The sequence below is a fragment of the Leucopleurus acutus genome, assembly GCF_964270905.1.
Source record: "Leucopleurus acutus genome assembly, chromosome: 8".
Taxonomy (NCBI): domain Eukaryota; kingdom Metazoa; phylum Chordata; class Mammalia; order Artiodactyla; family Delphinidae; genus Leucopleurus; species Leucopleurus acutus.
Genome location: NC_139151.1, coordinates 101,336,858 through 101,363,142, shown reverse-complemented (window position 1 = coordinate 101,363,142; position 26,285 = coordinate 101,336,858). Strand labels below are relative to the sequence as shown.

At 50.0% G+C, this 26,285-nt stretch overlaps 1 protein-coding gene across 4 annotated transcripts in view; it reads right to left on the bottom strand.

Annotated features, from left to right (window-relative positions):
- MARK2 (microtubule affinity regulating kinase 2) overlaps positions 1 to 13,516 on the bottom strand; it is a 58,014-nt gene extending 44,498 nt beyond the window's left edge. For all 4 annotated transcript variants that reach the window (XM_082843796.1, XM_082843797.1, XM_082843794.1 and 1 more), the window contains exon 1: positions 13,016 to 13,516. In XM_082843796.1, coding sequence (XP_082699922.1) covers positions 13,016 to 13,069 — 54 coding nt within the window. In that variant the 5' untranslated portion in view covers positions 13,070 to 13,516. The remainder of the gene's footprint in view (positions 1 to 13,015) is intronic.
- Between the last annotated feature and the right edge of the window lie 12,769 nt (positions 13,517 to 26,285).

Here is a 26,285-nt window from a genome sequence, read left to right as displayed (position 1 = left end):
AATAGGGGCTGGGAACTGCAAAACTTTCTTTTTTTTTTTTTTTTTTAATGAAATTACCAAGAAATCAACCAAACAAAGCCAGGGAGAATTAACCCAGGTTTTGTCTACAGCTGTGGTTCTTATTACACTTTTTGGTTTCAGAAAGCCTTTGCAGTATTAAAAATAACTGAGCTCCCCAAAAGCTTTTGTTTATATGGGTTATATCCATCAGTGTCTCCATTCATTTAAAAGAACATTAATAAACCCATTACATATAAACATGTTACTTATTTTTAGTGAAGAAACTATATTTTCCAAACCACAACTTCACACATACTAAAGGAAGTCCACCTGATGAACTGATTTTTATCATGTAATTAAAACACAATGCCAGACCCCCCCACCAAAAAAACCTAACAAACTAAAGAATGAAAAAATGAGAAAAATAAAAGAATAAAGAGAAAGGGAAAATGAGAAAAAGAAAAATTAGGGAATAAAGAGAAAAAACGGGGGAAATAAACCACAGATAAAACAACAACAAAAAACCTCACAAGGCCAATGCTATATGTATTAGAAGAAGGAAATAAGCTCACTCGGGTCAAAGTCTCTGAGGCCCAGGCAGGGATTATTACAAGGGCTGGGAACTGCAAACAAGGGCTCCCTGTGAAGTCATCACAGGTAACCAGCCCAAGACTGAGGAAAATCAACTCAGGTTTTGTCTACAACAAAGGTTTTCTCACTTTTCGGTCTCAAGAACTCTTCAAACTCTTAAAAAATTTATCAAGGACTATGAAGATCTTTTGTTTATGTGGGTCATAGATATCAACAGTTTACCTTATTAGAAATTGAAACTGATAATTTTTAAAATTATTTTTATTCATTCAAAACAACAATAAACCTATTACCTGTTTACACAACTAACCCATTTTTTAAACGAAGAAACTATTTCTAAAACAAAATGAAATTTGCAACAAGAGTTACATGCTTTATATTCTTGTACATCTCTTTAATGTTTAGCTTAATGGAAGAGGGCCAACTTCTCATATCTGCTTCTGCATTCAGTGTGTTTCCACATGCTATTTTGGTTGAAAGATATAAAGAAAATCTCATTTCACGCAGATGTGTAGTTGGAAAATGGAGTTTAATAGCCTTTCAAATATTGAGGATTTTCTTCTTTGATACTAGACCAAAACTCCACAAGTAGCAGTTTTTGAAGACTAGTTGCCATGTGCAATCTGAAATTTTATCAATGAACCTCTTGTGTACTTTTACATTAAAATCCACTGGTCATCCTGCACTTTGAATGGCTCTTTTACCCACTGACAATCTAGGAAACATTCCTTCACCGATTTATGCAGAATTTCCAAATACTGGCATTTCATACAACATCAGAAAAATCACATTCCATCAATCTTATCACCGATCTCATCAAAAAAGTCTGACAAATACAAGTTTTCCAAAATTCTAAATTTTGCTTGAAAACTTGAATTTTATCACCGGCAATGGTGACAGGCTTTGTTCAATTTCAATAAAACGTCCACTAAATACTGCAGTACGAACAACTATAGTTTGTCCATCAACTGTTATTTCAAGTAAAAATGATGATCCATGTAGATGGTTCGGCTCCAACACGCAAGTGCATTTTCTCCAGACAGCTGGACTACGGTATACAGCAGAAATGCTCCATGAATACTTTGCATTTCTTCACTTGGAACATCAAAGACCTTTATTATTGGAGGGTTGAGATTTAATTAAAAAAATAATAATTTTTAGTGCTTCATCCAAGGCATTCTTAAGTGAAAATGGCTTTTTTTTAAACCACAAGTGTGTAGCAGGAAAGTCCATGACTACGACCACCAGCAGTTTTGTGCCACTGCCCTGATCCATGTTATGGCACCAGCAGTTTTCACTGTCACTGCTTCTGCACCAACAGTGCAAATGGAAATGAAATTGTTTCAGGATAAACCATGAGAGTCAAAAAAGTTATTCAACCCTATGCATATTTATCACAACTTGTGTTTGTTGTTGAGCATTCACACAAAAGAAAATATTTTTTGAAGCATACCTGGTGCTGATACAACTTGAGCCATGTCTATAAATCCGCTCATTTGTAAGGTGAAAGTAAAATTTTATAAATATTACCTCGGTCTTCATGTTTGCAGCTAAATCTTTAATTCGACAAGTCACGGTAACATATGAAGTGGCACTACCCTGAACTTTACTGACTTTTCATTCAGTGGGCATTCAGGAACGTCAGCTGTTCAAAACGTCATTAGTCGCTCAGCTACTGGGTGGGCTATTCCAGCCAAAGCAATAACTCATCCTGTAAGAGGCTTCAGTGACTTTGTCATTTCTAGGTGGAAAAGGTGGAACAAATTTTGGCTTTGAAAGAGACCATGGTGTGTACGCTTAAAACATGTAATTCCTTCTTCTTTAAACTCTGACTGATTGGTCTTGAAATGATACTTCAACCTAACTGGCATCCTAATACTACATGAAAACGCTCTGTTGCATAAGATACAATAAAGTACATTATTTGCATCTATAAAGCTGAGAAGATAACTTTCATTATGATTTTCATTTCTTTTAATTTTTTTTTTCAGTTCTTGTCTACAGTTTCGCCCAGTTTCTTCAGAGTAGATCCCTCCCTTTCACTTGTTGATATGTCCAGTTGCAGTAAACAGAGCTGGCAGGTACGTTGAGAAAGCAAGACTTCCAACCTCCCTTTTTTAAGCCAACAATTAATCCTTAAATATAAGAGAAATACTATAAACTTCCTTCTATTTTAGAATAAAACAGAATTAAGTGCTAAAATAAACTATAAATAAAATTTTAAAAATTATTAGTTTTCCAAAAAGTTTTTACAAGTAAGTGTTGCAGGTTGTACTTACTTCTTGTGTTTCTTCAAAGGTGAAGGAAAATGCTGGGATTTTAAAATAACTACTTATTGTACAACAATGAGGTTTACAGAGATTAGCAGGTATAACCGAAGAAAACTAGTAAGAGCACAGCAGAAGTACTGAGAACAAATCGAGTTCATCACTGAAAACTTCCATATTTTTTTATAAATTTATTTTTATTTATATTATTTATTTTTGGCTGCGTTGGGTCTTTGTTGCTGCACACGGGCTTCCTCTAGTTGTGGCGAGCGGGGGCTACTCTTTGTTGTGGTGCGTGCGCTTCTCATTGCAATGGCTTCTCTTGTTGTGGAGCACGGGCTCTAGGTGCGTGGGCTTCAGTAGTTGTGGCACACAGGCTCAGTAGTTGTGGCCCTTGGGCTCTAGAGCTCGGACTCAGTAGTTGTGACACATGGGCTTAGTTGCTCCGCGGCATGTGGGATGTTCCCGGACCAGGGCTCGAACCTGTGTCCCCTGCATTGGCAGGCAGATTCTTAACCACTGCGCCACTAGGGAAGTCCCAGAAAACTTCCATATTTATGCCTTAAAGTACTACCTTAAAAATTCTAGGAAACACAAAAATAAAGAAGTACACATTCCACTGGCCAAGAGTGATGACGTCAACACACATCATTTAGCCTCTGGAAAACTCCACTGTACACTGGTGAGAGAATGAGAGTGAAACAGGCAAATACTGCATTAATGTTACAATGAAAATTATTTTGACTTTGTATAGCACCAAACAGGTCTTAGGGACCCCAAGGGTCCCCAGACTACACTTTGAGAACCAAGTTCAATATTGTGCTACCAAAATTAACAAGTGCCTCCCCAGATCTCTCCCAAGACAGGATCTAGAGTTATGGCATTCCTGATTGGTCAGAGGAAACAGCCTAGAACTAGCTTAGACCCTGTCACCAGGGAAACTGGAATGCCATCCCTAATAAGTTGTCAAGTTGCCAAGCCTGGATTTACTGAGGAACGTGGCTCCAGAGACACAAAAATAAAATGCTTTCTAAAGCAGTGAGTCCTTAACTTTACAGAAATCAGAGGAATAGGAGAAAGAAAGGACTGGCTGGTTCTGGGATTTTATACATGAAGGCGATCTCAGACTAGCAAAATTCCTCTCCTGAGCCATGCCACAAAAGAGGCTTACAGGGCTTCCCTGATGGCACAGTGGTTAAGAATCCGCCTGTCAATGTAGGGGACACAGCTTCGAGCCCTGGTCCGGGAAGATCCCACACGCCATGGAGCAACTAAGCCCGTGTGCCACAACTACTGAGCCTGTGCTCTAGAGCCCGCAAGCCACAACTACTGGGCCCGCGTGCCTAGAGCCCATGCTCCGCAGAAAGAGAAGCCACCGCAATGAGAAGCCCGCCCACCGCAACAAAGAGTAGCCCCCACTCGACGCAATTAAAGAAAGCCCGCGCATCAACGAAGACCCAATGCAGCCAAAAATCAATCAATAAATAAATAATTTTAGAAGTTCCCTTAAAAAAAAAAAAAAGAGGCACACAGGCATACAAACAGGTAAGGCAGTGGTACATGGAGATGAAAACCCAAGATGGACAGTGAAAAGGAAGGAACAGAGTTCAAAGAAACCAAACAGAGAAAAAAAAGGAAGTGAGACACAAGTCAGCAGAGGGGTCAAAAGGAAGAGGAAAATACACTGACAGAAACATTCCCTGATGAGCTCTGCGGCGACACTGTTACCTTTCTCCCTGGCCACAGTGGCAGTGTGAAAAAAACTGAGCAACTTACTTGCTGTTCTGATAAGGCATTCAGGCTCTAGAAGTGGCAAGCAAGGAACATCAACAGGAACCAACTGAGACCAAAATCTCAGCCCAAGATTCAAAGTCCACAAATCCACAGGAGCCGCTGAGAAATGACTGTCACCCTCCCTCCCAGGCCTCACAAAGGGGAGGCTTTCTTTTCACTTCAGAAAAGCCAACAAAGGTAACAAGAACCTGCCCTGAAGGCCCCTCTGCTAGTGAAAAAGGAACCTAAAATCATCAGCTGCTAAGTTCCCATGTGGTCTTTAAGAGAAACAGGGAGCTTTCTCCTGTTGCCAAAGGGTAAATACTGCACGTGAATAAAGGAACACAATGAAAGAAATCCTGGCACTAGGTGGGGCCTCCTCTAACACCCGGATCCCAACAGCTGGGAAAAGCCCATGCTCCAGTAACTTTGGATTTGGCCTTCCAGCCAATGAAGAGACTGCACATCCACCACCAACACCACCACCATTCACACCACAGAAATAATGGGCAGGCAGAGGGTGGTGTGTTTTTTTTTCCCCTTTAATCAATAAAGTTGCCTAATATTGATATCTTGTAAATAAATAAATGAAGTATTTTTTAAAAAGTGCTTTCAAAAGTACATAAACCTCTCCAACAGCATCCTATTTTCTTTCAGATATCTGATTAAAAAAGAAAGCTAAAATAAACAAACAAATTAAAAAACCCAGAAATGCTAGGAAAAGCACCTATGGAACCCCAATGGCTGGAAGAGGCCAAGATTCTTCCAGTCATTACAGAGACATTCCAAACTACGTCCCTTATACTGACCTGGAGTTGTGTGGTGCTCAGAGAAAATTCACTAAGTTGCTCAACTGAAACAACGATGACGATAATTATTACGTCCTGCCAGCACTAATGTAAGCGCTTTATATTCATTAACCCTTTTAATGCTCACAACAACTATATCTCTAAGATAGGTATTATTATTGCTCCTTTTTCTTTACAGGCCTCGAGGGATAAAATAAGCCCAAGGTCACAGTAGGGGCTGACCCAAGATTCCAATACAGGGACTCTAGCTGCAGAGCCTGCTCTGACCACAGTGACACCATTTATTGGAAGTCCGAAAGTGCTGGGATCTCCTTTCAACTCTGCCATAAGCTCAACTCAATCAGAATGCTATGCTAGACCAAGAGGGCCTAAGGGACCCCACTTCCTGTGACTGGAGAACCAGTAATTCAAACTCTTTTGGGCAAAAACAAAGCAAGAAGCCAAAAATGCTGCCAATGCTATGTGCAAAGGCAGTCAAAAGATGGCCATCTGTGGAGAGGAGGTGAGGAAGTGATGGGGTAAGGGAAAACCAGCAGACACTCGGGTCTAAAGAAGGTGAAGGAAAAAGGGGGCCACCCTGCATATAGGATATGAGTAACCAAAACAAAACCTTCAGTAAAATGGTCCTCAGGAGAAGCAATGAGTAAACCACGGTAGCAGCAACAAGGACATAAGCTAGAGCTCTGCCTGCAGGTAGCTGCACTCATTAATCACCAAGCTTCTGGACTTGGGAGCTTTCTGCTTAGTGGGAGACTGAGAAAACAATCCGGCTACGTCAGCAGCACCTGCAGTCCAGTTGCAGGGGGCTCAGAATCCTGCTCTGTCCCCTCCCTGAGAAAGATTCCCTACTGTGTTCAGGAAGTGCCAGTACGTGGTGACTGAAGGCTCCCACCTTCCCTACGGGTCCCTTGATCAGGGACACTCAAACTGTTCCCCATGGCTGAAGTACCTGTTGAACTGCCAAAGATCAAAAACTATTCTCTCTCCTTTTTTCTTCTCCAGCGGGCCTGGACAGCCAGCAGGCCTGGACAGACAGTACCTATGTACCGATCCAAAAGGTCTGGGGTCTGGTTGGATTTAGCAGCCAGATCACGACAGCCAGGAGTCAGGAGTCCCGATTCCCTTCCAGATCCACACGTGGGGAGCCAAGCACAGACCTCCTGGCCAGACGAAGGGCCTTTTGCCAAGCTGTGAACTGCAAAGAAAAGGAGCTCTATCTTAGAGCTTCCAGTGAAAGGTGTGTAAGACCAAGTTGCTTTGAGTAGCATGAGGTGTGGAGAAAGCCCACTCACTGGAGAGGCCCAGCTCAGAGACCCATCCAGAATTAGGAGGGAAGGTGGTTGTTTACAGACCTCCTCCAAACTCATGCCTCAATGAGCAGAGCCCCAGAGGAGGCAGATCTCTGTATTGCCAATTTCCCAAAGAGCACAGAGGAAAAGAGGCCGAGGCAGCTCAAAACTAGCTTGACTGGTTCTACAGAGAAGCCGCTGGTCTGCTCCGCCTTCCTTATGTTAAAAAGAAAAAGGTGGCTTGGAGCCAGTCGTTGAACCCCCCTTCCCCCTCCCCCACTTCACTGTCCCACAGGATCCACCTAGCCACCAAGACCAGTGTCCATCTCACCCTCCCTCCTACTTGTGATACTATGACTTCATAAGCCTAAAGTCAATCATTTGCTGCACAAGAGGAATTATATTTGTGTTTTGCCCTTTTCCAATGAGAAGGAATAAATGAAAGTAAGGGGGAATGAGTGCCAACCCAAAGACAGACATCTGTGGAAAGAACTCCCCACAGGGACCAAAAAAACTTCAAACACTCTAGACAAAACGGACATTCAGATGAAGGGATCTAGCCTATTTATACCCGGCAAAGGAGAAGCAGGTCGAGTGGGCCAGAGAAGGCCCTGGGACCCCTCCTCTGAGGGAGAACTGGAAGCCAAGGGGGCCAGATGTTCTCTTGGTGCCTTTTCAGAACCAGATGTACCATCTCAAAGTCTAAGAAACAGCAAAGACATTCAACAGTCCGCACTAAAAGGGCTGTGGCGGGGTAGTGACGCTCTGCTCCGAGAGCTAGAACTTTCAGAGTTAACATGGCAATAGACAGCCTCTTCCCATGCCACAAGTGGGAAATGGGTGTTTCCTCCCCCACAAGGTTTGTAAAGCCTTACTCTTCCCTTTGCTGAGACAGAAGGGGAAAATGCATAGATAACACTTCAGTGACTCATACTTGATGAAGGCTGGGAGAAAGCCTGGAGAATCCAAGCTTCAGGTGCAAAATGTACAAATACTGGAATCTACCATCAAGAAAAGGAAACCCAGCCACCTATCTCGTTTGTCATTTTGCTGAACTTCCGTTGAAGGAGGAAGGGCCAGGTTTAAGCTCCACCCACCCTTTCCATAGCCCTCTCAATTTTTGCTTTGACGCAGGAAAGTGGCAAATGTGGCAGCGTCACCATGGCTAAGAGAGAACCAAACCCTTTCCACGTCTCCTCCCAAAGCAGAGGCCTAGTGGTCAGTCTACAGCTTAACCCAGCGCAAGGAGCTGGGGCTGGACCTGGTTACAGCAGGAAAGCCTCATCAGGCAGCCTTAGGGAAGGAAGGATGACCACCCTCCTTGCCCTTTCCATCTGCTGAGGTTACTTAATCCCAATCCATTAATGACCTTCAAAGTGCTGCTGGGGGGAGTCCATTTAGCAGAGACGCTATCTTGGGGCCAAGGGTGGCGTCCAGCCCCCACCTCGCTTGTCGATAATGGGCCACAAGGTCCAACGCTTAGCTGCACTCTAGGCATAAAATATTCATTTAAGTCGACATAGTACATATGAGGAAAGTCATGGAAGCTCCTGGGAGAAGAGGAATGCCAGCCAGGTGGCTAAGTGCTCAATGGGAAAGAGTTCATGAAGGCATGGGTTAGTCCTGGTCAAATGCCCACTGAGAATTAGGCTGTTCTGTCCAAAGGGGAAGCAGTCTAGTCTGAGATGTTTTTGACTCCCAAGAGCTCTAACCATGCAAACCTCTCAGAAAACAAATTCTCAGTCTTTTCCTGCCTCACAGGCATCAACTCTGTTTAAGACATTTATGCTGAAGAAAACTCAAGCCCAATCTTTGGTCGCCATCTGAAAGATTCAGTTATCCCCGTGCAAACTTGATTTTAATCTGAAGCAGGCCGAATTTCAATGACTGCCTTGTATCCATCTGTTTAGCTACTTCCCAAAGTCCACAGACTAGAGAGAAATTGTTACAATTTACTAGGTAGCTACCTTTACCAGGTTCAAAGGTTGTAGTATGGCAACTCTAGGAGCCCCTGGTCTAACAATACCTCTTCCCTGTTTCGAGGGTGAAGCAGAAAGTAAGACTATATGGTCTGACATTCACCCACACCCCTGACTAGAAGGCAGCACCACCAAGGAGCCCCTGGCCAGGGTCAAAGGGCAGAGGTCGGAGTCAGCACCCAGAGCATGGGGCTTGCTGCACAGCCTGCAGGACAGGGAGTGAAAGGAGAGCGAACCGAGCTCTCTACAAGACAACACTAAAACCAGATCACTCAGTGAAACATTCAGCCAGAATCAACACTGGGATCCAAGGGATGTGTGTTTGGAGCGGCTCAGTGGTTCTGTACGGGATTCTAAAAGTTAGATTTGCTCTCACCCACACTTCCAAACTCCTCTTCCCAGAATCATCTGAGAGAAGAAACAATGCCACTCACTCCCTGGCAGGACAACAGCAGACGCCTCCCTGGCCCACTGCAGCAGAGGCAGAGGCGGGTGGGCAGGGAAAGCCTCTTGCTTTCTCTCAGGTGCTTTCTCTCAGGAGCCCTCTCTTGTGGTTCCTGAGGCCCAGAGGTGGGGCAGGTATGAAGCCAATGTAGGCCCTCTACCAGGTGCTACAGGAAGCTTTCGCCAGCGGCAGGTGGACTCTGCAAGTTGGACCCCTCTCCACTTGCCTATTACTGCTGCTGCTGGCTGGAAGACAAACAGTCATCTTGCTGATTGCTTTCACCACTGCCAAGCCTCCAGGCCAACAGAGCCATTTGGAAAAGTGAACAGAAAGCTCAGCTCTCAGATTAAGAATGCCCAAAACTACCAGCCCCAGGTCACAACCCTCTTTCTGCAAAAGGAAGAGTCTATGACTGTGAAAAAGCACATCTGCCATCAGGTGTCACAAAAATCACAATAAAGACAGGGCTTAACTTTCTTTTTATCTCCTACTTTCACTGTTAGAAGCAGAGTCGACAGCAAACAGGCAATCTCTCTGCAACACTAGGTTTATTTTTATGCTTCAACATTTTGTGTGTGTGTATGTCTGTTTAATTCAGATGTGATCAAAGAGCTCCTAGAAACAGCTTCTCATCAGCCACATGTTTTAAAGAAAGGGGGAGAGAAAGAGCAAGAGATTGGAGCTCGAAGACAACCAACAGTTTGTTTACCTATTTTCTTGTGAAACCAATTAAAATAATTTAAATCTAAATAAGATAATAGAGGAACTTTGTTATTTTTATTTTATTTTTTTTTAATTTTTTTTTTTTTTGCGGTACGCGGGCTTCTCACTGTTGTGGCCTCTCCCGCTGCGGAGCGCAGGCTCCGGACGCGCAGGCTCAGCGCCCATAGCTCACGGGCCCAGCCGCTCCGCGGCATGTGGGATCCTCCCGGACCAGGGCACAAACCCGCATCCCCTGCATCGGCAGGTGGACTCTCAACCACTGCGCCACCAGGCAAGCCCAGATAATAGAGGGCCTTTGGGGGAAAGAAATCAAACCAACCAAATCCCCTTTTTATTTCACAACATTAAGGCTTATGCAATGACCATTTTAGCTAGAATCGCAAGAGGACCGAGAAGAGCTTTCTGGTCTCACCTGGTGGCATGATCTAGCCCAACGGAGACCAGTGCTTCAGGCCTCTCTAGCCGTATGACCAGAGGAGGTGCTACTTGTCTCTTTTCTTGTTTTAAAAAATACTGCATCTGCCCATTATGTTTTTCGAAATCCACGCTTTTACTGGAATGAGACTTAATATCAAGTCAATGGTGTGGCTACCCTGAGAACGACAGAAGGACCAATGAAGCGGCTCAGGGGAACCTAAATCCATGGAGTGGAAACAGGACGAGTAATTCATAATTTGGAACAGGGTGACAATGTATGCAGCCAGTGCTCTGGACAAAGTTATCAGGAGCAGCTTACGTTCCCAAATGGTTCACAGAGTTCTGCTATCACAAAATCAGTAGGCGTGCACCGGGTTCCTACTATGCGCTCAGCATTCTGTGAGGCTTGTAGGGAAGAGAGGAAATCAATGCACACATCACAAGAAAAAGACCAAGGCAAGAATACATTTACATGGAGTAAAGAGCACAAAGAAACCACATTGAGGCACTCTGTTACTCTACTTTGCTGAATACAATGCCCCCCACAGCCTTGCTGAGAGAGTAGGCACTCCACCGCCACTCCCCAGATGCCTGAGGGTGCCAGTCAGTCACTTGGCCTCCTCCTACCAGCTCAGAATCAACAGCCTGGGAAAGTCCTCTGGTTAAGCAGGGTTTACCTGCTAAATAAAGGCTGTGATAGGAAAAGGAATGGAACAGGCAACCTCAAGAGGGCCTCGAGAAAGTGGTTCCCAGTAAGGAGAGAAACAGCTGGCACTGGAGGGAAAGACGGTGAGATACACACCATGCTCCAGTTTCCAAACACCTCAGTCCCATACAGAAGCAGCTGCCAAAACCGCTGATGAAACGGAAATCAACCATCACTCCCTCTCAACCCATCTCAACCCCAGAAGCAAGCAGTCAATCCATCAGTAACGAAAGGGTCAACCACTGCAGAAAAACTTATCCAGAACTCCTCTTGAGTTCCTGACTGCCCAGATGACAGAGAGTGAGGGGGTAACAAAAGAGAAAAACATCAGAGAAATGAAAAGAGGGTGGACTTTTCAGAGAAAGGTGTTAATATGCAAGAGAATATAACAACAGTTCTATTGCACTAAGGAGAAAGAAGGAAACAAGATGAAAACATAAATAATGTAGTGAGGGAGAAGGATGCAAAAAGCACTTCAAGCCCCACAGGAGAAGAGCTCTTTTTTCAGGTCAAGTTTTTTTGGCCTAGTAAAGTTCTCCACCAAGTTTTTTTGGCCTAGTAAAGTTCTCCACCAAGGTATGACAGGCAGGAGACTCTCCACAGAGCAGGCAGCAAGGGACACTAGAGATGGTGAAAGAAAGGGGAGGGGTGGAAAGTGGACGCCTCTCGGCTAAGAGGTGAGATGACACAGAAAAGGCTAAGGCTTGGGTGACAGATGATAGCAGTGATTGCCAGGATGAGGGGGAAGTGTGTAGCTCAAGAAACTAGCGTGCAAAGTTCCTGGCCCGGGGGGTTACAAAGACTAGCCAATCACAAGGGGATGGATAGGGGCATACATGGGAAAAATAAACATGAAGTGAAGAAGGCAGGAAACTAATATGGAGATTAAAGGCAATCCTAATTAAGAGGCATAGTAAGTAAGATGGGGTGAGGGCAGAGAAACCAGAAGGCAACAAGCAAGGGGGAAGAAACTATGTAAAGTGATAGATCCAGGAGTGAAGAAACAAGAAAGCCTCACGGTTTGTGTTGCGGTGCAAGAGGACAGAAAGGCAAGGCCGGGGATGCGGCAAGGCCGGGGAAAGGACCGAGCGACAGGTTGTGTAAATGAAGTGGGGCTGAAATAGTGACTGTCTTTCCCTCGGTAGGGAGAGCCCAGGGAGAAGGCTGGTACAGCACTCACAGTGAGAAACAGGGGGCCAAGACTCAAAAACACAAACCCCAGAGTAAGAGAACGTGAGGGAACCAAAGACTGAAGGGAGTGAAGACTGGAACCCCAAAGACAACCTGTGGGAAAACTATGCGCATGACAGCTGTGCGGGAAAACACGGAAGCAACAAATGCCAGCGCGAGGCACCAGGGAGCTCCTGGAGAAGAGAAGGGAAAGTGATGAGCAAAGAGTAGGCGAAAGATTTGGAAAGGTGATGAGGGTGGAGCTGGTGGGCTGCAAGCAAGAGGGAGAGCACAATCTGCAAAATGCAAGAGGCAGGGTAGAAAGCCGGGGAACTGAAAGGGGACAGGCATCGAGAGCACACTCCGGGGCAAGCGCCCTGAGGGTGAAAGCTGGGACTGGGAGAACCGGTGCGGGCGGAGGGGAAGCGAGGCTGGAGGGATGGACGAGGGGGAGGAGGACAACGACCTGGGGCAAATCGCAGGGTGCCAGTCGAGGAACAGGAGGGTGGCTGCTTTAAGCGTGGGTGGAGGAAGACCAGAAAGGCCCCCGAGAGAAAAAGGGAAGAGAAGAGGAAGCTGGGGAGGTAACACGGAAGAGCGCAGGAGGGCGGTGAGGGGAGAAGGCGGGGGGGTCGGCAGAAAGACAAGTGTACAGCTTGGAGTCTGGACGAGGTGGGTCCCAGGAGAGGACTCGGAAGGGAGGTGTACGGGGCCAGGAGCCAGATGACAGGGCAGCCGAGGCTTACAGGATGGCAGCAGGGGCACGAGGGGAGCTGAGGAGGGAGGAGGCTCTGCAAGGTGCAGGGGCCCAGCCAGAGAATTCGGGGAGCCCTTAGGGCTCCTTACCTGCTCGGTGTCCCTCTCGTTCAGCGTGGGTAGGGGGGTCCGGGCGCTGGACATGGCGCCGGTATCTCAGGGGAGGGAACCGAGAAGCTCGGAGGAAGGGAGGGAAGGGAAGGCGCGGAGCCCGGCCGGGCGGGGCTTCTCACAGCAGGGGCACCCGCCGCATGGGCCCCGGCCGGGGGTGCGGGGAGGCCGGACTGCCGCTCACGCCAGCCCGGGGATGCGCCGCTCGGGCTAGGCCGCGCCGGCTCCGAGCGGCTCCGGACCGCACCCCCCCGACCCCCGGCTGGGCTGTGCCGCCTTTCGGCCGGGCCGCGCCGCTCCGCCTACTCTCTGCCGCCGCAGCCGGCCGCCTGCCTCGCTCCTCCCCTGCCCTCAGCGGCACTGCTCCGCGCCCGGCACACAGGCAGCCGCCGCCGGACCTGCTGCTCCCAACATGGCCGCCACCACCGCCGGCCCTCGGCTCTTTCCGCCGGCAGCAGCCGGAAACATCCGAAGCCGCTAGAAACGGGAGGGGGGCGCGCCTTCTCCTCCCGGCCACGGACTACTGGTGAATTCCGGAAACACCCGAAGAAGGTAATCCCGGGGACGCGCGCGCCTCCTCGATTCCGAAGACCAAGCTTCGGCTCTGTTTGCGGAAATCCACGAAGGGACTCCGGGTACTCCAGCCACGCCCACAGGCCTTTCCCCGCCCACTTCCAACTGGCTCTCGGCAGTTTCCGGAAACACCCGAAGCCGCCCCGCTTGCCTTGAGCCGGCCCCGCCCGCATCCCGCCCCGCCGACCGCCGGCGGTCGTCGGCCATTTCCGGCAACACCCGAGGCCGGGCGAGCGTCGGGTCATTCCCTCGGGTGGTACCCAAAGTCTGACTCTTCGTTTCTTTCCGTCAGTTTTCGGGTATTTTCAAACCTTGAACAGGGAGCGTGGATCACGTGTGCGTATTACCATTTGACTAAACAGAAAATAAGGCTGTTAGCCATCCCTGCTGTTGGCATCCTTTGGTTCTAAGGCAACTTCCTGTCTGTGTGTCCTTTCGTCTCTCAGCTAGCTCATTAAATACATCTTGTTTATCATCCAGCCTGTCTATCAACATGTGTGTCACCTGTCAGATGCAGCGTTAGTCTATTACCTGTCTACCTACCGTTCATCACCTGCTGTCATCTATCTTGGCTTCTATTTATCTATCCATGCACCCCACATCTAGTCCACAGGGCTCCTCAAGGTACCAGGCAAGCACCAGGTAAACGTCCTTGGCTCCCAGCTGCCGGACCTGCACGGATACCCCAGCCCTGCATTCCACCTCCAGTGTGTGTAGTGAAAATGCTGTGTGATCTTGGAAAAATCACATAACATCTCTGTTTAGACTCCTCAACGTTCCTATATTGACAGAATCCATGCCTTTGTTCCAGTGATGACATTCTAAATAACATCTTTGAATTTGTTACCTTTTTTTTATTTCAGAAAAAGTCTTTTGCTTGTTCAAAACAGCACAAAACGGCATTGCACTATGGCAATGAGTCTCACCAGTTCCCTTTTAACCATCCCTGTGAGGTAGAGCAGGAGAGACATTATCTTAATTCACATTTCAGTTATCGCTTCTAAGACAAGGAACTCATGGGAAAGAAAAGAGAAACTGGTTGAAAATGAGGATTCCTCAGGATGGCACAAAGAATGGACACCTAGAGAGGTTCCTTTTCTTCTCTGGCCTCAGTTTCCCCATCAATGAATTGAGGTCACTAGATTCATGAGCTCTGAGGTCCCTCTCATCTCTGGAGAGCCCCTGACTTTAACAGGAAGTCCATGTGGCAACCTGAGTTCACTCTTCACTTCCTCCTAGACTGTCTCACCAGGGAGGGGCAGTAGGCTGACTGGTCTGATTCCTCGGGCTCTAAGCTGCCCCCACCCATTGTATCCTGGACATGTTGAAAAACCACCACTCCCAAACCTACCCTAAGTTCAACAGCAGATAAGGTAGGCAGAAGCCAGAGTCCCCACAAGAGCCAGAGACCAAGCTCAAGTAACAAGTTCCCAAAGGTACAGGAGGAGAGAGGCCCAAGGGCTTGTGGGGAAAGATTGCTGGTTGGACCTCTGACACTTGACTTCCAACTCCAGCTACAGCTTATTGAGCAGAGCCCTTGGCTAAGTCAACCAGAGAAATAGGCAGCCAGACAGAAGCAACGAGAGGATGGTATGAACATACTTCCTAAGGCAACAGGTGTGACCTACAGTCCTAGTAAATGCTCGGGACTCCATGACACCTCCTCATGCCCCACCTCAGCTCCATTCAGGCATCCAGCCCTTGAGGAAGAAGTCGGTGAAAGGACACAGAAGGAGGTGAGAGGGAAAAAAGAGGAAGAGGTGAAGCCAGAGGACATTCCCCGACCCCAAATTCATCCGGAAAAATCCATGAGAATGATGTGCCCTCTGGTGGCCAAAGGGAGACTCACTGGTGATTCCTGTGCCCCGTGTAACCTCCAAGGCTTGGGTCCCTGGAATAAAGGAAAAGGGGAGGGGGTTGGAGGAGCAAAGGAAGGTGCACTCAGGGGTCTTCCCCGGCCCCTGTCTAAGCAAACTTGACTAAGCAAACTCTACATCCTCCATGCTTCTATTCACTCAAGCTCTCATCCCTGCACTCTGCCCCTTAGTCCCTGCCTCCATCCTACCTGTTCTCTCCTCTTCCTCACAAGGCTGTCTAACAGGTCTCCCTGCCTAGAGTCCCTCCAACCTGCCCCACCAGCCATGCCAGAATAATCTTCCTAAAGTCCAGCTCCAATTACATCTCTGCCCTGCTAGAAGGCTCTCACCAGCTCCCTTGTGGGTTAGGCAGGCTGATTTCATGGGCCTGTGACCTGTGCAGTCACATAAAAGCCCCACACTTAAGAAGGGCTTTGAGCTTGATTTAATGCTCTACTGTCACCCCTCTTGAAATTTTTACCAAGGGGGCCCTGCATTTTCATTTTGCACTGGGCCCCACAAATTTTGTACCTGGTCCTGGTGCTAGGAAAAGACTTTGGCCTGCATTGAAACCTTTGCACAGTCTGGCCTCAACTTACCTTGTGAATATCCTCTCCAACTAGGTATCACTGGTTGACACCTCCCTGCAGTTTGTGCCCTGCCACCAAGCTCTCTCACCTTCACGCTTTTGTTCAGGCTGATCGATTGCCAGTCACCTCCCTCACCTGGAATTCTAGATGTCCTTCAAGATCCAGTTCAAATATCGTCTTCTCATACCCACCTAGTCCTCTTCAAAGATTAATTATTACCACACATTTACCTCTCTCTAATCTGCAAACTCATTCATTCATAAATCTCTGTTGAGCATCTACTATGTGCAAGGCACTGTTCTAAGCTCTTCAGATATATCAGTGAACAAAAGATCTCTGCCATTGGGGAACTTACATCTCGACTGGGGAAAGACAGGCAACAAACATAATACATGATAGTAAATATTAATTGCCATGGGGAAAAGCTAGTCAGCTAAGGGGGGGTCAGGATTGCAGAAGTGAGGTGAAGGGATGCAAAACAAGTTGCAGTTTTAGGCTGGTCAGTGCAGGCTTCACTGAGAAGGTGACACTTGAGCAAAGACTTGAAGGAGATGAGGGAGTGAGCTCTGCCGCTGTCTGGGGGAAGAGCATTCTAGGCAGAGGGTGCGGCCAGTACAAAGGTCCTGAGGCAGGTGCGGGCCTGGCTGTTTGAGAGTGTGGGGGTAAACAGTAGGGGAAGAGGGCAGAAAGGTGATGTGGAGTCAGGCCTGGTGGGCCGCTGCTTTGGCTTTTTCTTGTAGTGAGGTGGGGAGCCACTGTAGTGACATGACCTGACTGGCTGAGAATAGAGTGAAGGGGCAGGGCAGGGTTTCCTTCTGGAAACCCTGAGGAGGCTTTTATGACAATTCAAGTGAGAGATGACCATGGCTCAGAGCAAGGCAGCAGTGGTGGAAGTAGTGAGAACTGGTCAGATTTGTGATAGATACAGCCAACAGGATTTCTTTCTTTCTTTTTTTAAAAAATCAATTTATTTATTTATTTTTGGCTGCGTTGGGTCTTTGTTGCTGCGCATGGGCTTTCTCTAGCTGCAGCGAGTGGGGGCTACTCTTCGTTGCGGTGCGCGGGCTTCTCACTGCGGTGGCTTCTCTTGCTGTGGAGCACGGGCTCTAGGCACACGGGCTTCAGTAGTTGCGGCACGCAGACTCAGTAGTTGTGGCTCACGGGCTCTAGAGCGCAGGCTCAGTAGTTGTGGTGCATGGGCTTAGTTGCTCTGTGGCATGTGGGATCTTCTCGGTCCAGGGCTCGAACCTGTGTCCCCTGCATTGGTAGGCGGATTCTTATCCATTGTGCCACCAGGGAAGTCCCCGGACAGGATTTCTTTTCTTTTCTTTTCTTTTTAATATATAAATTTATTTATTTATTTTTGGCTGCATTGGGTCTTCCTTGCTTCTTAGGGGCTTTCTCTAGTTGTGGTGAGCGGGGGCTACTCTTCGTTGAGGTGCGCGGACTTCTCATTGCAGTGGCTTCTCTTGCAGAGCACAGGCTCTAGGCACGCGGGCTTCAGTAGTTGTGGCACACGGGCTCAGTAGTTGTGGTTTGTGGGCTCTAGGCACACGGGCTTCTGTAGTTGTGGCACACGGGCTCAGTAGTTGTGGCTTGTGGGCTCTAGAGAGCAGGCTCAGTAGTTGTGGCGCATGGGCTTAGTTGCTCTGCGGCATGTGGTATCTTCCTGGACCAGGGCTTGAACCCATGTTCCCTGCATTGGCAGGCGGATTCTTTTTTTTTAAATAAGTTTATTTATTTTATTTATTTACTTTTGGTTGCGTTGGGTCGTCATTGCTGCGCACCTGCTTTCTCTAGTTGCGGCGAGTGGGAACTACTCTTCGTTGTGGCACGCGAGCCTTTCGTTGCAGTGGCTCCTCTTGTTGCGAAGCATGGGCTCTAGGCGCACGGGCTTCAGTAGTTGTGGCACGTGGGCTCAGTAGTTGTGGCTCGCGGGCTCTAGAGCACAGGCTCAGTAGTTGTGGCACACGGGCTTAGTTGCTCTGCAGCATGTGGGATCTTCCCAGACCAGGGCTCGAAGCTGTGTCCCCTGCATTGGCAGGCGAATTCTTAGCCACTGCACCACCAGGGAAGTCCCGGCAGGCGGATTCTTAACCACTGTGCCACCAGGGAAGCCCCCGACAGGATTTCTTGATGGATTGGTTTAGGAGTTATGTGAGAGAGAAGAGCTAAGGATAATTCCAAGCTTTCCAACCTGAATAACTGAAAACAAAACAAACACAAAAGTAAAGGCTCTACCACAAGCCCCAGACCAGGTAGAAACCAATGGATAGGACCTGTGGTCCAGGGCAGCCATGTTGCCCTGGGAACATGCCTTCAGGGAAGGCAGGGGTTACAGATCCCCAGCACCAGAGGCACGGGGGCCTTAGGATAGCAGTCCCCTGCATGGATGGACCAGGAGGGGAAAAGCCAAAGGGAGCCCAAGGTGCTGGATGGAAGACACCTTCATTCTCACCCCTGTGAACCATTGCAACTCTTCTCCATCTTTCTCCTCCCACCCAGTGAAGCCAGAGAGCCTGCTCAGGCAGGCCAGCCCGGGGGGTAAGGAGAGTGGTCCAGAATTGCCTTCTGATCAAGAGTCAGGTAACAGGGCGTGGCAAACCCACACATGCCCTCTGACTCACAGAGACCCTCCCATCTCGCTGAGCTTTGCTCTCTCTTGATGTCTCTGAACTCCCATCATGCATTTTATTTATTTATTTTTTAAATTTTATTTATTTTTGGCTGCATTGGGTCTTTGTTGCTGTGCCCGGGCTTTTCTCTAGTTGCGGCGAGCAGGGGCTGCTCTTCGCTGCAGTGCGCAGGCTTCTCATTGCGGCGGCTTCTCTTGTTGCAGAGCACGGGCTCTAGGCACCCGGGCTTCAGCTGTGGCTCGCGGGCTCTGGAGCACAGGCTCAGTAGTTGTGGTGCACAGGCTTAGTTGCTCCGCAGCATGTGGGATCTTCCCGGACCAGGGCTCAAATCCATGTCCCCTGCGTTGGCAGGCGGATTCTTAGCCACTGCGCCACCAGGGAAGCCCCATCATGCACTTTATCGCCATTACCATACACCATATTGAATTGAGGACATTTCAGAGATGTTAGAGTGTGGGCAGATGTGCATCTTAGAACTGATGGACTAGAATATGTTTATTATTCCACCAGGATGTGAGCTACACTAGGACAGGAACTCCCAGGCTCCTTCCCTTTTCTCAGGGCTAACCCACATGGAGAGCTGCATCCTATGTGGATATACTCACACTCACAAGTGGGAGGCATTGTTATTTCCCTCATTTTTCTCAGAAGGAAACTGAAGCATAGAGAAGCCTGGTCCCTTGCCAGTGGGAGTGGGAACAGGGGAATGAACTTTGGGCTTCTCCGCCCACGAGAGGTGGGTTGTGTAGGGTGGTGGGCAAACACACAGACCCTACTGCCAGGCTGCTCCTTAGCAGCTATGTGATCTTAAGTAAGCCTCTTAACATCTCTCTGCCTTAATTTCCCCATCTGTTAAATGGGGATAATAAAAGTACCTACCTCACAGGGTTGATTTGTGAGGCTATAATGAGACGATACATGAAACAGGCCAGGACAGAGCCTGGTGGACAGCCAGCGCTTTGTGCGGGCTGCTGTTATTATTAGGCAGACTAGCCAGCCTCCCTGAGGCTTCTTTTAAGTCTCTCTACTATATCCTCCCCACGTCCCAAAAGCACAGCACTGGATCAGATGTAAGGGTCCATCCTGGCCCCAGCTCTGTCACTAATGGATCATGTGAGCCATTAGGTAACTCCCTCGCCCACTTGGGGCCTCAGGCTGCTTCTTTGCTCTCTGTGTGGTCTTCCATAATGCTGTCGACTGAATGTGTGTCTGCCCCCCAAGATTCATATGTGGAAATCCTAATCCCCCCGAGGTGATGGTATTTGGAGGTGGTGCCTCTGGGAGGTGATTATGTCATGAAGGCAGAGCCCTCATGAATGGGATGAGGACCCTTATAAAAGAGACCCCACAGAGCTCTCCGGTCCCTTCACCGAGTGAGGACACAGCAAGAAGACAGCTGTCTATGAACCAGGAAGTGGACTTTCACCAGACATTGAATCTGGTGGCACCTTGATCTTGGACTTCTCAACCTCTAGAGATATGAGGAATAAGTTTCTGTTGTTCATAAGCCATGAGTCTATGGTATTTTGTGACGGCAGCCCGGACAGACTAAGATAATCTCCTAAACCCTAAGCCAGTGACAATGTCACTCTTGTCCTTCTTCGCCCATGACTTGGCACTGTGCCTGGGGTGGAGGAGACAGTGTTCCTGCCAGCCTTGCTCATATGTGCCTAGCGCAGCAGGAAAGTCCAGCTGCCCACGGAGGTCACTGTATACCGACTTGGGGGGAAGGGGGGAGGAGGGGAGAGCGGGAGAGGAAGGGGCATCAGGCAGGGAGGCCACCTTCAGTGTCTGTTCTCCTGGGAGGAGGTGCCATTTGGACCAGCTCACATTCCCATACCGGGCCACTGTCTACAGGCAGCGTTCTGCCACCTCCATCGCTAAGGTTGGGCATTCTGGATGGAAAGCCAGGCTGCCACGTTGGCAGAAGCAACGTCGGTGGGAGGCGAAGGGGAAAGCAGAAGTGGGCGGTTTTTACTGGGGCTCAGAGGGGGATACCCAAAGTGGATGATCTGGGGCCTGTGGGAGCACGGGGACTGGAAGAAGCAGCAAGGAAGGCTTCTTAGAGGAGGTGATGCAGAGTCAGACCCCAAGGATAAGCAAAGGACTGCGAGGCCTGGCAGAAATAGGAGCAGCCCGTGGAGGCATGAAGGAGGCCGCTCTCAAGGAGTTCCCATCTCACAGGGATGGGCCAAGAGCAGCCTCAGACTTGGAGCTGGCAGAGGGGAGTCGGTACCAGCTGGCTGTAACTGGCTTCCTGGAGGATGAGGGGCGGGGGAGGCCGGCCAATGACTCATCAGTGTCTGAGACGATGTCCCCGCGTACCCAAAGCTGCATGGTTGCTCCTGGCTGGCCGGCAGCAGGTGTGTCTGGGGGAACACTCCCACTTTCCCTACCACCTCACCATCCTCCCTAGGGAGGACAGTGCCTGAGGTCCCCAGCCCCAAGGACAGCAGGGACATTTTCTGGCCCTGGCGGTGTCCTTAGTGGTTCCAACAGTGCTGGGCACATAGCAGGCTGTGAATCCCTGGGGAACGAAAGCCACAGGACTTTGGCCCTCCTTGTTCCCTTTGCCCTCAACTCCCTTCCCCTATGTAACTGCATGGCTCTCTCTGTGCTTAAATGTCTCCAGAGGAAGCCCTCTCTAGCCCCCAACTCAAAACTGCATCCCTTGACGAATGAACAGGCAACGATATCATGGGAATGCCATCAGCCAAGTCCAGAACGGAGGAAATTCTGTCCACAGAACAAGCCACTGTGTTCTTAAGAAAAAAGAAAAGAAATAGGGAAAAAGAGGAAAGAAAGGCTGTTACAGGTTGAAATCCATCAACCAAATGCAGTGTGTGGAATGTACTTAGACCCCGATTCAAAGAAATCAGTTGTATAAAGATTCATGGCAGAGCTCTGGAGATCGGTTGCACAACAATGTGAATGTACTCACTATTAAACTGGACACTTGAAAATGGTAAATTTCATGTTATGTGTATTTTCCCACAATTAAAAAAAGGTTTTTTTAAAGATTTTCATGGACCAACTGGGGGATGTGAACACTGTGTGGATATTAAACGACATTAAGGGATTATTAGTTTTTAAAGTGTGATATATATTTTACTGAAAAGAGTCTGAATTTCCTAGAGATACAAACAGACCTATTTACAGATGAACTGATACAATGTCTGGGATTTGCTTTTAAATAATCCAGAAGAGAAGGAGATGTGGGGAGATAAAGATAAACCAAAATTGGCCATATTTGTTGAAGCTGGGATACATCAGTGTTCACTGTTCCTCTCTCTCTCTCTCTCTCTCTCTCCCCCTCTCCCTCTTCTTTTGGGTGTGTTTGAAAATGTCCACCATTGGGAATTCCCTGGCAGTACAGTGGTTAGGACTCCGTGTTTCTACTGCTGAGGGCCCGGGGGTTTGATCCCTGGTCGGGGAACTAAGATCTCACAAGTCGCGCAGTGTGGGAAAAAAAAGTCCATGATCAAAAGAGTAAGAAAAGAAAAAAGAATAGTGCCCTTCCGTCACGCCCAGTACTCTTCCCTGCTGGACACACTGAGAAGCCCCTAGTTTGCCGTCTGCCTCCCCTGGAATGGGGGTGTGGGGAGAGCCAGGGTGCTCTCTCGCTTGTTCACAGCTATATTCAAAACACCTGAACCGTGAATGCCTCTCATCCGGCTGGCAGCTGTGAGCCCGGGTCTGCGTGGCCCCTTGAGCCTGAGCTTTGAACAGCACAGTGATCTTAACCTTGGAGGGCCATGGATTAGTCTCTCTGAGGCCAACAGCTCACCCAGGAAGATGTGGGTGCCATGGTGGGCAAGTGGTTGGGTCAAGGAGAGGGAGTGGAAGGGACAGGGCAGGGTCTGGAAAGGAGAAGCCCTTCCCTCTGCCCTGTCCCCTAGGGCAGCCCGAGCTCATGTGGACATCATTGTACCTGGCACTGCTTTTGTAGCCTCCGAATACCAAGTCCAGCCTGAGCCAGGGTCAGAGGTCGCTGAGGGAGGCCAGGGCCAGCAGGCGGGACCCACCAGGGGCCCAGGAGCCTTTCAGGAGAAAGGCAGGTGAGGGACAGGGCTCCCAACACCCTCAAAACCCTCAGCTTGGTTCCCAGACGTCATCACCTGAGACAGGTGTGATGAGCACCCCTCCACATTGCTGTGAGCCCCTCCAGTGGGTGCTGCCAGGCACAGGGCATGATCCCAGCAGGGGCCAGGCCCTGGAGGGCTCTGGAAGTTGGCACGGCAGGGGCACTGGGCACCACCATCATGCTCCCGAGCAAAGGAGGTGTGAGCACTTGTCTCGAACGAGCTTCCTGACTCCCATCTGCGTCCACTCCAGCCCCAACCCCTGAACCCACCGTGGGTCCCCAGGCTCTGGAGGGAAGGTGTGCCAGGGTCTTCCTAAAGCACAAACAGGCCATGGCGTGCCGGAGACAACAGCTCTGCAGTCAGACAGACCTGGGCTCAGCCAGGTTCTGCTCCTTTAGCCGCTCTGGGATGGCAGGCAAGGTACCACATGCAGCTCAAGGTGTCTCAGTTTCCTCACCTGTATCATGGGCACAAGGTCGGGTGACCCACAGTGGAGACCAGGGCAGGTGTCCTGTCTGCACCCCACAGTTCCCAGCACCGTGGCTGCCCAGGGGCGTTCATCCACGGCTGTGCAAGCTGGCCCTGCAGGGTGCTCGTCCCAGCCCCTGCTTCCCCGGGCCTCCTAGGTGCGGGGCCTGAGGAGACCTGAGGCTTTGCTGTTGGTGTTAGGGAGGCCAGAAAGGTGGCTCTGTTTCCTTTCTCTTCCTTTCTCGTGGTGTACTCTGTCCACGGAGCGAGGCTATTTGCTCGAGGGAAGAAAGGGACTGGCCAGATTCGGTGATATGAAGGCACCTGGTTCCAGGAAGGTGGGAAACAGACACACTGGTGTGCTGTGGAGTCACCTTACCTGTCACACCTGCAAGCAGCAGCCCTCACCCTGCCTTGGGGAGGTCAGCTGGGTGCCCCCTTCCCAAAGACCCTCCGTGGGGACAGACGCAGAGGCTGCAATCCCCTCAGAGACGCTCTCGCACCCCAGCCCCCAGCCTCCTCCACACCTCAGGGGTGTGCAGGACTTCACACCGTGAAGGCAGTCTCATTCCAGCCGCTCTGCAGCCTGGCTGTGTGTGTGAGGAATGGGGTGGGGGTGGGGGCCCTGGAAAGGGAGAGCGGGTTGGAGGAGCCGCGGAGTCCGGACCAGAGCAGTGACGGGACTGGGTGCTGCACGGGGGCCCAGCCGGTGACCCTCCCCCTTTTCCAACCGTGCTCCCCCCTTTCCAACCACGGCCGTACACACTGCAGTTTCTCTTCAAGGAGGGAAGGGGCTGCTTCTTCCCTGGTCTCGGACTGCCTTTGCCCTCAGGGCTGTTACTGGTCTCCAAAAAGAGCTCCCTGACTGGACCCCAAGGAGGGCAGTTGTGAAGGGTGGCAGGTGGCCGCCTTCAGAGCACAAAGGAGTACTGGGGACTAGGGGCGGGGGTACGGCTCAGGGGTCGGGCGGCGGCATCCTCTTCCCCAGCTCCTTCACCTGGTCGTGGCTGGACTCCAGCATCACACCTGGAGAACGTCACCACCATCAGCCACTCGGGTCGCTGATATTTGCAAAGGAGGCTTTCTTGGTGTCACAGGCTCTAGGACTGTGGCTCTGGCCCAGGTGGCAGACCCCTACGTTCAGAAACTCCCTTCTGCACTCTGGGTGGAGCCATTCCCCGGGCTCCACTCTCTCCACCTCTCCCTGGAAGCCCAGAGGTGCCCACAGGCAGCTCCCAGCCACACATGCTCACGGAGTCCCTGGGGTCCTGGCCGAGGCTGGGCAGATCCCTGCCACCCAGGATGTGGGGCTTAAGCCGTGGAACAACCACGTCACCAGCAGTCACCATGGCAGCCACCTCATGCAGAGGACCACACTGCAGGGACCGGCCCGCACTGCACAAACGTCGCATAGGAATACGCACCAAGAGGTCAGCAGACAAACATTTATTAAGCACCTACTGTGCACCGGACCCTATGCAGGGCGCTAGGAAAATGGAGTCAATGCAATCCAGCCCTCGCCCGGAAGGAGCTCACAGTCTAGCGGGCCGAACCTTCAATCATAATTAACAGCCGCGAAGGTGCACTTAGCTTCACAATTGCACGATGAGCTTTTATGTAAGTTCTCCCAACTGTCAACACCCAGCAACACAGCCACATTGTTTTAAAAGCACATTGGCATAAATGTAAACACAGTCACACGATTGAAAGGACGGACAGCGACCACCTGTGACAATTCACAGTCTGTGTTTCAGAACCAAACTTTCAGCATTACTTATTTCTTCCTATTAGGAAGGATACAAGTTTTGCCAATTTGCCGAAATGGTGGTAGAGATACAGGGTAGTTCTATGGCCCCGACATCACGCGCTGGTGCAGCCGCCCTCGACACGAGGGGTCCTGAATCCTTGCCCTCTTCCCCCCACCACACCACAAATCTTCTGGTCTCCCCTGGAAGAGGGCCCCAGATGTCCCTGGGCTCTTTCTCCCGAGCTCGTCAGATGGGGAGAAAGGACCACTTCCCATGAGTCAACCACGCTGAGATCACTCACACCTGGTTGAGCCCACGGGTGACACCAGCTCAGACGGGCACACAGCACAGCGCGCTCAAGCCTACACCCTTCCTTATTTAGGGACCAGCTCTCTGGTCAGTCTCAAAACCTGATGGGGTTGGTGTCACACAGGAACAACTGCCCTGGGAGCCCTGCCTCTGCCCCGCCCCTCCCCGGCTGCACGGGATCCATCAGCAGTCCAGGTGCAGAGGGTGGATGGCCCTATTTATCCCACTCACCCCCGGATTCTGAACGGGACAGTGAAGTTTGGGATCTGAGAGCCCTCTGTGCCTCTCTTGAGAGCCCCCTTCACCAAAGAGGAAAAACACAACCCTACACAGATTCGGTTGGTGACGGTTAATTTAGGAGGATAAGGGGTTAGGAATCTGGTGAAGAGATCCAAGTGGACCCACCTCCGGGTCTGGGGAACAGGAAAACCAGCCAAAGGCTTGGTGTAGTTAAGCCGAGGAGAGGGCGGGCAGACCATGAGGCTGAGCGTTCAGCGCTCAAAGGTTGGGGGCGTTCAGGACCCCACCGCCTGCCTTCCTTTCCTGGGGCAGGGGGAGGGGAGGCTTCTCTTCCCTGCACACTGGGCACAGCCGGGGCACTTTGTAAAGGTCATGTTAGGTCTCAGCTCCTCCCCTGGGCCCCCCAGTGTGGCCTGTCTTGGACAGACAGAGGCTTACCAAGTGAGTCAGAAGGTACCTGTTAAAGGTGTTTCTGACCCCATTTGGAGGGCACGGGTAAGGGGAGGGGGCGAGGTGCCCTGCTCACTAACTCGGCCTCCGTCTGCTGGCCCAACAAAGCCTGCCCTGACCCTGTTCCAGCCTCTGGGGCAGCAGCTTTCTGGCTCACACCCAGGACCACCTCTTAGCCCTCCTCAAGGTCGCTCCAGGAGGCCGGATATCCTGCTAGCAAACCCCTTCCCCCAATGACGGCCCAGACGGAACTCTCTTAATAAAAAAAAATAATTTATTGTCAACAAAGGAGAT